The sequence below is a fragment of the Notothenia coriiceps genome, unplaced genomic scaffold (genome assembly GCF_000735185.1).
Source record: "Notothenia coriiceps isolate Sejong01 unplaced genomic scaffold, NC01 NC01_scaffold00031504, whole genome shotgun sequence".
Lineage (NCBI taxonomy): Eukaryota > Metazoa > Chordata > Actinopteri > Perciformes > Nototheniidae > Notothenia > Notothenia coriiceps.
The window spans coordinates 264560-274962 of record NW_011364205.1 but is presented as its reverse complement, the minus strand read 5'-3'; the positions used below and the strand labels follow the sequence as shown (position 1 = coordinate 274962).

General features: G+C 40.0%; 1 protein-coding gene across 1 annotated transcript in view; it reads left to right on the top strand.

Annotated features, from left to right (window-relative positions):
* Positions 1–690: 690 nt before the first annotated feature.
* tjp1b (tight junction protein 1b) overlaps positions 691–10403 on the top strand; it is a 59338-nt gene continuing 49625 nt past the window's right edge. The window contains 2 exon segments of the mRNA XM_010788085.1: positions 691–1163; positions 7517–7667. Coding sequence (XP_010786387.1) covers positions 1012–1163; positions 7517–7667 — 303 coding nt within the window. The 5' untranslated portion in view covers positions 691–1011.

Sequence of the window (10403 nt, the reverse complement as noted above, 5' to 3'; positions counted from 1 at the left end):
AGGGCGAAAAGATGAAACCTGAAAATTAGCAGAATATGTCCTCTTTAGATGTTGGAGCAACTGCTTATATTTATTATTCACATCAGTCTTTACCCGGAAAGCACAGGTGTTACTAATGACAATGTCGTCGCTCTCCATGAAGCTATCTCTTTGTTATAACCTGAGGGCAAAATTAGAAATAAGCTTGATGGATCAAATTGTTAATTTATACGCATGACTGAGGATGAAGTTTCTCTCCTACGTTTTTTTAGAATAAATTCAAAATCTGCACTAAAAACACTGCAGAAAAACTGAATTAATGCATCATTGCTTTTTTTGTAACCACTGTGACATGCTTCAATGTATTTAAAAAAAAACGACAGAAAACAGGAAATTAAAAACAGGGGTAATGGGAAGGGGGCTCCGACTTTCTAGTTCCGCCACTGTTAGTCATCCCTTGTTCCAGGAAGTATTGTGTGACCCAAAAACAATTAACTTTCTAAATAAGCCCTCGTTGACAAGTAATTCAAGACAAACCATAGACTTCCTAAACAGATGTGCCACAACTGAGTCCCTTTCAAAATGAATCGGTCCCTCCCCTCCTCCTCCTCCACCTCCTCCTCCTCCTCCTCGTCCTCCTCCTCTGCTCTCCCTCCTCCCCTCTGACTACACTGTACACAAATTCTCTCTCCTACCTCACACACACGGACGCCTGGACGCTGCAGCGTTTTTAAGAGAGTGTTTCCAGCCCTGGATAGGAGGGAGGAGGAGGCAGGAAGGGAAGGAGAATAATGTCCAAATCCTGACCGTATTTTCACACAAGAGACAGAGAGACACGCGAAGAAACCCCCCATCGGATGGATCAGCGCTAAAACACGGTGTCATTGCAGACATGGGTCGCAGCGGTACGGCACCTCTTCCTCTGCTCCTTGGGGAGTGTTTTCACTGTCAGTCCTTCAGCGCTGGAAATGGCGTTGTGATGCTGAGCATGGAAGACGCAGCGGAGGCGGATGCCAGGGAATAAAGAAATATATGATCACCTGTGCTTTTCTTTGGGTTGGATTTTTTGTAGCGGTGGACAGTACCATGGTGAATTACCAGAAATACATTACTGTTATGCAGCTGGCTCTGGGGGTGACCGCCTCCAACAAAGAACATTGTCTTCCACCCAGGAAGCATATGTGGTGAGTATGAATCTTGGTGCGGATGATGATGATGATGATGATGATGATAGCGATGATGATAATGCAGGTTGGGATACAAAAATAAAAAAGGGGTGCTGTGATAAGCCGAGCTGTCGCCTCACACATCTCTTCTAAAAAATGAGCGGGTCACGGATCCACGGTTTGCACCCCACTCTCCAACATGACATAATATCGTGTTCAGCCACTGCGGCCGGTCTGCACCATGTTGATCACAAACCCCACTGAGGTCGATACACAGTGTGAGGCAACTGCTGGGTGTTTGTGTGCATGCATGTGTGCGTGTGACACTTAGTCCAGTGGCTGTAGATGTGTCCTTCCTCTCCATCAGTTTGTAAAGTCGATTGCGTATGGGTGATGTCATAGCCTTTTCATTATTTCTTTGCCTCCAACTTCATGTGCTTTGGATGTATTATTATATGGCTGCTGTCACTGGAAATGTCATCCTCAATAAGCTAACCATGGTAAACCATCACCCTTCCTTCTCTCTTCCTTACCCCCACTGCTGTGTTGTAACTAATGAATAAAATGTAAAGCATGAAACATGATCCTCTCCTGTTTTTATTTCCTGTGCTGCAGCCAGGCCTCTGTACACCTCTCATTGCCATGTCTATTAAAACATTTTCCACCCATATTCTGCTCTCAGCATGTGTGTTTGTGTCTTGTGTTTCCACCTCTTCAGTGTCCTCATTACTCTGTGTGCCTCAGTATATCGCATTGACCACCTCTCATTGTCCCTCTTTCTCCTCCTGCGGCCTCGTACATTTGTTTACTTTAAGACAGGCCTCCTTTCATTCCTTCTCCTCGCTGTAAGCAGATTGCTGCTGAGGCTGCATCGTGTGTGACATAGTATCCCTAATTACAGCCGGATTACCATCTTGTTTGAAAGCAAAGATGGTTAATTAGGAGTCAATAGGCTCAATGGCACTCTGATAGCAAGTGTTTCACACAAACTCAAAATGTATCGCACGGTGTGGATCATTTTACCACATAATACAGTTACACTGGCGTGGCTCCAGTGTATCAGAGGCTTAACTATTATCATCACCTCTTTAAATCCTAACTAAACCATTTCCGTGTCTGAAGCAAGGACATAACACTGATGCTGAAAATCTCTTGAGGGTCATATTGTCTTTAGTGAGATTATCATGAACAAAGGAGATTTACCGACACCCGCACAGCCACAACCTGAATTATATATAACATGTGAATACCTCCAAGATTAAATAATGCAAATAATGTGTCTACAATGAGGTGTCTTAATGGCTTGATAAAGGGTTTTACTGTATCTTAACTGTATTTTGATTCTAGCATTCACAAGAACATGACCACCATCTGGTATAAACTCCAAGTGGTGATGTCACCAAAGTCAAAGCGTTGCTGTAATCTCACCAGGGGTCATATGCAGCTTTTTTAATCTCTTGGTCTGTTTTGCTAATTATATTGCTTAGTCATTTTATAGCCTAATTGCTCCCTGAGGAGAAGAAAGGGAATTTCACTGAGACGGAGGACTCCTTTCACGTTTCTTCTGTCATTGTTGATCTGATACTCTCATCTCCATATGCAAGTGGGTTTTCGCAGGAGCTCCTCTTAGCAGTGCGCTGATACAATAGGCTAACCTAATTATGTAATTCTTAGAGCAAGCTCTGAACTTAAATGGATTTTTTTTTCACTAGTTATATTTTAAAGCAGAATATCCACCAACTGACTTACCCATAATGTGTTCTATTTCATAAACATTTTAGTGTTATATGTAATTTAAAGGACCATAACAGGGATCTTTACATGTTTCACTTCATTTATTCGATGTGTGTTCCGCTAAATACAACCATTTTGTAAATCACGTTGCTGTGATTTTTATATTTTAATGTTAAATTAAACAGAACATAATTTAAAGAAAATGACACACAACTGGCGAAAATTGGTAAGGTAATTTAAACCCAATAATCAGCGCAAACCTTTTATAAATGGTGGTAGAAGAGGAAGGCTGCTCAGATGTCTTTCTTAACTATATATTTAACAACAAAATATGACATTACACACAAGAAGTGTCCATCTAATGAAAGTGTTGGCATCTTATATAGTCAGCAGTTTCCTTATTTAATAGTTTTTGGCCATTTCTGTATAGATAGAGATTTGTAAAACAATGAGTGTGCACCTTGCTTAAATGCAGCTTAGTGACATTGTCAACGTTATAACAAGTCATTTAAATATGTTGGTTTCAGGTGAAATACAGCCGCATGTTTCAACACCTCATGAATCATTAAACACTCAACGAATGCTGCATTCATTTAGTATCAAAGCCAATGTGCATGCGTCAAGTGTTTTTATAGTTATCAGACATGTAGCACCACATTTCTAACTATATTTTTTATACTGTAGATCTTCATATTTGAGTTGTTATTCATATTCTTACATAAAACCTGGCATTGTTATGTGTTGTTGTGAGAAACTAGTATGCCTCATTTTGCCTCTGCCCGGACTTAGGAGCAGGACGCTCTATTGGTTTAACCTTTTTCCACAAATGATATTGATAACTTAATTAAAGTGACCTTTAAGATCAATACCACTCAATCCACGTTAACAATATGTGGCCATACACAAATACAAAAAATAAATACTCAAGACACAGTGCTGCATCTGAGATATGAAAAAAATACAAGTTTGCTATGTTAGCTCCATAAATACAATAATGATGTTGTATTTGTCCGCTCTACATTCCCCCAAGGATTTGGATAGGCACTATGTATTTGCAGATTACATTTAGGTCATTCAAAAACACGGTTAGCATAAAACAGGATTTGACATCACTGAAAGACACAGATTTAAACAGCGGAAAATGCTTTATGGCATTTGAATTCAGATTTTAGCATCCTGTTTTTAAGGTTGCTCTTTACGTAATTGCAGAGTTAACTCTGTCCCAGTTCTGATCAAATGATCAGAACTGCTTCCGGTTTTGCTGATCTCTCAGCATGTGGCGATGAGATTACACACGGCTCTGCCCGAACACTTACACCATCCTCCCCGCAGAAACCTTGTGCGCCATGTGCATCAACATTCTCCCAAAATACGAGGAGGCACAGCTCCGTTTGCCTTTGATACAAACTGAATAGCAGCAGCAGCTTTCTAAATTAGGATTAGTCTTTGCAAACAGATGTTCATCTTGCCTGGAGTCTTAAAAACACATTCCCCACTGAACACAGCCAAAGATTAGCATTAACCTGGCTTAATGAACTTTACACTCTGTTGCAAGCCTGCAGGGATATTACAACAAGTCTATTGTGTTTATGTAATGCTTCCTCTTATCTTTAACCTGCATCTTTACGACAAAAAAACAAAACAAAAACAGCCCAGCTGGTTACAGAATAGAAGTAACTAATTTAGGGCGAGGAACAATGTTGAATTTGATTGTGAGTGTGTGTCTTTATGTGTTTTATTGTGTCTGTGTGTGTACCAGTCTCTGATCAGGATTGCTCTTCTTGTTAAGTGTTATATTAGCAGCAGGAAAGATGGGGGGAATGAAGCGTAACATTGCCTATTGACCTGCTGATTAAGCAGTAGCAGTTATTGCCTCAACTAATCGTACCTGAATGCTCCTCCGGGCGAACGGGAAACAGAGGGACGGCATAAAGTCCTGCAACTGAGTAATGTGTGTGTGTCCCTCATCCTTTCTTTGTAATAGCATCATCAAATGCTTGACCTTACTTTATCTGTGAACTACATTACCACACTTCTTTATTTTCTTTTGAAGCAGATATTTCTTCGTTCAATGAGGTCCAAGACATAATGCCATCATCAAACCAGGGTCAAACACATTTCTTATTGTGTTGTAAACTCAAACATCAAGCGCCTGCTCTTTGCTGAAACAAAACACCAAATAAAGGATCAACGTTCCTATTTAGCACATTACTAAACCATAAACTGTATCCTTAAGTCTTGACACTGTGAAATCAACCAAGCAGTACACCCTGCTTTTTCAAGTAGCTCAGTATTATTCTTAGTTATTGCCTCATGTCTCTCTGCTTAATAAATACTGGAAACAGCAGAGAGCCTGGGTGTGCCGAGATTTAACAAAAACTGCTTACCAGCTCCTCCAACGCTCACTAATTTACACATTATATTGTGTTTGTTAAATCCGTACATTAATCAAAGTTTAAAAGCGTCAAGTTGTGATTTTATGGAGAGTAACTGCTGGGAATATTTCTTGGCTGGGAGCAGAGGCAACAGTGATGACAAGACTCTCTGAAGTCACTGCACCGGGGCGAGAAATAGTCCAGCACATAACCCCCTGTGAAACTAAAACTAATTTATACTCTGTACAAATTAAACAAACAAGGTTTAGCTTTAATTAGTGAGCTTTTGAGGTGCTGTTAGGAGGATTGTGTTACCCTTCAGAGCCATCTGTTTCCAGTCTTTATGCTCAAACTTAACCATTTATTTTCTGTACCATTAATGACTAACATGAGTCTACTGTCTCCTGGCTATAGTTTTTTATAAAGCCGTCAGACACAAAGTGGACTCAAACTTTACAAAGGGAACTATCTTCTAAGATTATATCCTGTTTCTGGAAAATGTGTCATAAAAAGTTAACATGACATTTTCTTTTGATGTTCCATAGCTCTGACAATATGGTTTTGGGTCACCTGCCAAATGGCGCTCATCCATTATTGTGATAAAATGAAAAGATGATGTTAACATTCAGTCCCACAGTTTTATGTATTCTCCTGAACCTCAAGAGAAACACATTATACCTGAATATTTAATAGAGAAGAAGAATTCATCACAAAAGCGACGTGAAATCATTCACTGCACATTATATCTGAGTCGGCACAGTTGCTGGCACTACGTTACGTTCTGCCTTTGTGGCCTGAAGTGTTTTGGCTGAAATCCATTTCCGAATCAACATCCAAGAAATGAGCCTCTGAATGCGCAGGACTGCACCGGGCCAGTGAAACAGTCCAAGCTGCTTTCTCATTAGTCATGTTTGCTGTATCGTTTATGAGAACAAAGTCAGGTCGCTTGTAATTGACTGCATGTATTGCAGAATACTTTTTACCTTGCATTTCCAGCCAGTAAGCACCTTGCATCGCTTCAGGCAACTATTGACTTAATGCAAAGAGAAAGGGGAAGGTGGTGTGCTCTTTCCTCCCATCTTTGTTCATTCCTTTCTCTTGTAATTTACCCTCACTGAGTCTCCAAACCTCAGGAGCTCCTCTGGACCCGCTGTGGCGTACGTTAATGGATATCCACTGTCCCCGAGTCGAACTGTGTAGACAGGATTTTCCCTCATTGAATATTGTGTTAGGTAAATCCTCATTCAGACCGACTGTTCTCCATAATAGAAAAGACTGAAAAGAAGAGAATTAATTAGTTAATTTGAACTACACTGTTGAATGAGCAGTGTGTGTTTATGGGAAACAGCTTTTGCTGTATTACATGAAGAAAAAAGATACCGTCAATTGGTTAACACAATTGCATTAAATGTAATGTTGGTGAGAAATGCTCAATTTTCCTTAAGCCCAATGTGTCTTTTTTAATAGAACCAGTTTTTTCCATCCAACTCTGCTTAATATTTTAGTTATCAATGATATTAATGATCCTTAATCAGTTAAGGCAGTTAGTTACGCAATTCATAAATGGTGTGTTATCAAAGTCATACCACCATATTGTATATGTTTCATTCTCATCAGATAGATAAGTCTTGTAAATTAACCCTGCAGTAGTTGGATTGATAAACTAATTTATTCATATCATTCCCACTTTTTTCATGCCTATGGGGAGAATTCACTTTGTGGCAAACAGCACATTACACAGAAATTAAGAAACAACCATGGAAAACAGAAAGGAAATGAGGGGTGGAGAGTTCTGATGTGGTCAACAGGCTTCCTACAGTGCTGCTTAAGTATGTCATTTGTGAAGGGTGAAACATTTCCTGAGAGTATTGGTAATAGGTCGGCCAAGTGGGCCTCCTCCCCACATCTCAGCATGACCCAGCTTCAGTCTGGCTGCCGGGGCCTCAGAGCAGCTCTGGCCCTCAGAGTCTGAAGCTGCAGTGCTTCCTGAGCCCCAACCCGCTCCCCTACAGGGCTCTCTGTGACATTAAATCCAATTATAGATTTCTTTAAATACCATTTTATCCAGCGGGCGACTGTGGCCTTTTAAGAGGCAGAAACATAACCACTATGTTCTTCCTCCTCTTCTTCGGTCTTGCCGATGGCATTGTGTCCTGTTGTGATACATTCAACAATTCTGGATGTGACTTACTTGCCCTGATGTAGTGTTTTTTTGTTTTTTTGATCATCCTCTTCCTCCCACCCCCTCCTCACTGACCTCAGGATACACCCCCAGCACCCCAGCCCGACCGCTGGCTCCATCACAGGAGCCTCCTCAGTGAGCACCATTCAGGGCAAACCATCCCTCCGCCGCATCAAGGGCCGCATTCACAGGAGCAAGAGCCTGGACTCACTCGACCTCCTGGACTCCAACGTAAGTAAACTGACGTAAAGTAAAACGCAATGCATTTAAGATCTGTATCACCTAACCACAGACACTATAATGTATGATCAAAATGTACAGAACACACAAGTCACAGTCCTGAGATGAAATAGATTTGGTTATAGTACTGACACATACAAACATGTCACGCGAGAATATCCTGCAGGATAAATAATTTGTCTCTGTATTTGATTATAAAAAGTGACTGAAAGAAACCACAGGATTATTGTTTAAATATATCAAACCATGCACCAAAGCTTACATCTCAATAGGTTGCAAAAAGCAACTATTTGTTTTTTTGTTTAGAGTAAAGGCATACACACAGTGAGATAAACAGTATATGACAAAAAAGTATCATTGAGGACCACAAAAAGAAGATATGCAGCAGATTTGGAATTATAGAATTGATATAGGAATCAAGAATCGTCTCCTGCAAGTTGCACACATTGCTGACCGTTTAGTAAGTCCTATGGTTCCTTGCATTATCTGCCCTACTATGGAGTTTGCTTTATTTATTGAAATGTGTCAAACTTAAAGGAACGTACCCTGAAATGGTAACATTGCATCACTCCACAGGACCTTCATTTACTGAACTTGTATGCATGTGCATTGCTAGTTGTTCCTGTGTCATGTCAATGTTTTACATAATTAAAGAAATGTTCGACATTTGTGGATGCGCTCCACTAAATATGAATTCACAGCCAATGACATATTGTATTTTTGGGGGTTTTACACTTTTTAATAAAACAATTAACTATTACGCGTTTTTTGGGGAGCTGTAGAGGTGCTAAAGGGCAGTTCTAGTCTTGTATAGTATTGAATAAAGAAAGAACCATGCTAGCTTTTCCCCACTGTTCTCCGCCTCTTTTCTAAGCTGAACCAGCTAACTGCTGGCTGTTGCTTCATATTGACCACACATGAGAGTGGTGTCAATCATCTCGTTTTTATATTTCCTTAAATGTCAAACTATTCCTCTACTGTGGGACAAAAATGTGTGTTTCCACATTTAACTGAAAAAGGAAACGCATATTTCACCCATACTCAAATTCAGAAAACAGGTGTCTTGATGGCTACAAATGTTCCCAAATGCTGAGGCAAACCTATTTATAGTCTTAATATTCACACTAAATGATCATGAAGTATCCTTTGATGAGTGATTTAAGATTCAAAAGGCATACTAATTTACAAAGCAGTGTTTTAAATTCAGAGATGATGTGCATTGATCAAAGAAGACATGTTTGTAAAACACACATACTTTGTTATTTCCAGACAGAGCAATAGACTGCTGGAGGGTTTAAGACTCGGGGGAATAATCGTGTTGACAGCTCAACTATAACCTTACTGTGATTTCAGCTCAAACGTTCCATCTCATTAAAGATTATCACAAAAATCACTGAGATGGTTGAGTCATTGATGCATTGGTCAGCAAGGTTAACATAAGAGAACATTTGTCATTGCCTCGAAGACATACATATGTTTTCATAGTTTCTATGGTTAAGTTCTTTGAAATACCATTTAGCGTACCTCAAGGATTTATCTTTAACTCGTGTGTAAGTAACGACTCTCAGCTTAGCGTTGCTGTGTGTCACAGCCACAGAGCTGGAAGCCACTCTCTGATTTATTAACGAGGCGAGGAGTCTTCAGACGCTCGTGGGGCTCTGTGAGGCTGCATGCTAACACGCTGATGTCAATATTTTGTCATGTTAACCATGTTTAACATCTTAGTTTAGCATGTTGCTTATATTTGCTACTCAGCACTAAATACAGCTAAGGCTGATGGGAATCTAATTAATGTTTTGTACCAAATTGAGGCACTAGATGGAAAATCTGAGAAGTTATTGTTTAAGTTATTACAATTCATGTGTTATGGTCTGAATTTATTTTATTTAGTTGAGACACTTCCATCAAAGTCGTAAATGTCAACCTTGCAGATAGTGAGGGGACCACATCATCTGTGCCAATCACTTTATTAGATGTTATTTATTTTACTAGGAATAACCAAATTCAGTAGGATATATCCTCTGGGCAATATAGTTAAATGTGTCGGATTTAAAAGCAGTAAATATACTAATCTAATTTTTCCAAATGCAAAAATGTCAACCAGGAGGGGATCACAAAAGTCATTACTGTTGGATTCATCCTCTGAAGAATATTAAGTCTGCTAAAAATGTAATGGCAAGACCTCCTATATTTGTTTAAACATTTCCGTTTCATGCAAATGAGTGAACCAACAGACTGACATTGCAATCCCTAAAGCCACTCAACTAGCAAGGCTAAAAACTCAGAAAATGCTCCGGCAAAGCCCATTTGCATAAAATGATTGATTGAACAAAAGACCTATTCAGTTATTACAAAGTCACCATTTGCTTCCCATCTAGTAAACCCAACAGTGGATGCTTTTAGGTTGTAATTGACTGATTAATGGCGGCCTTGGTTTTGTGCCATACACAGCATCATAAACCTTCACCTGAGAGGAAAAAATGCAGTGTAGTGTCACTCACATCCTCTCCTCCCCGGTAAGTCACAGAGAGCGGCTCACCACATCGATGTCATTTGTCTTCATGGCATGCCACTCAGAGGCCACTATCTCACCAGAGACTGAGAGCCCAGCTCAGGGCTCCTGGCTTTCCACGGTATATTTCTTTTGTACAGGCTGTGTGTGCACTAGAGGAAAACTTGCTGACTTGCCCAAACTCAAATGCAGCTGATGGAAGTAACGGTCCGCCT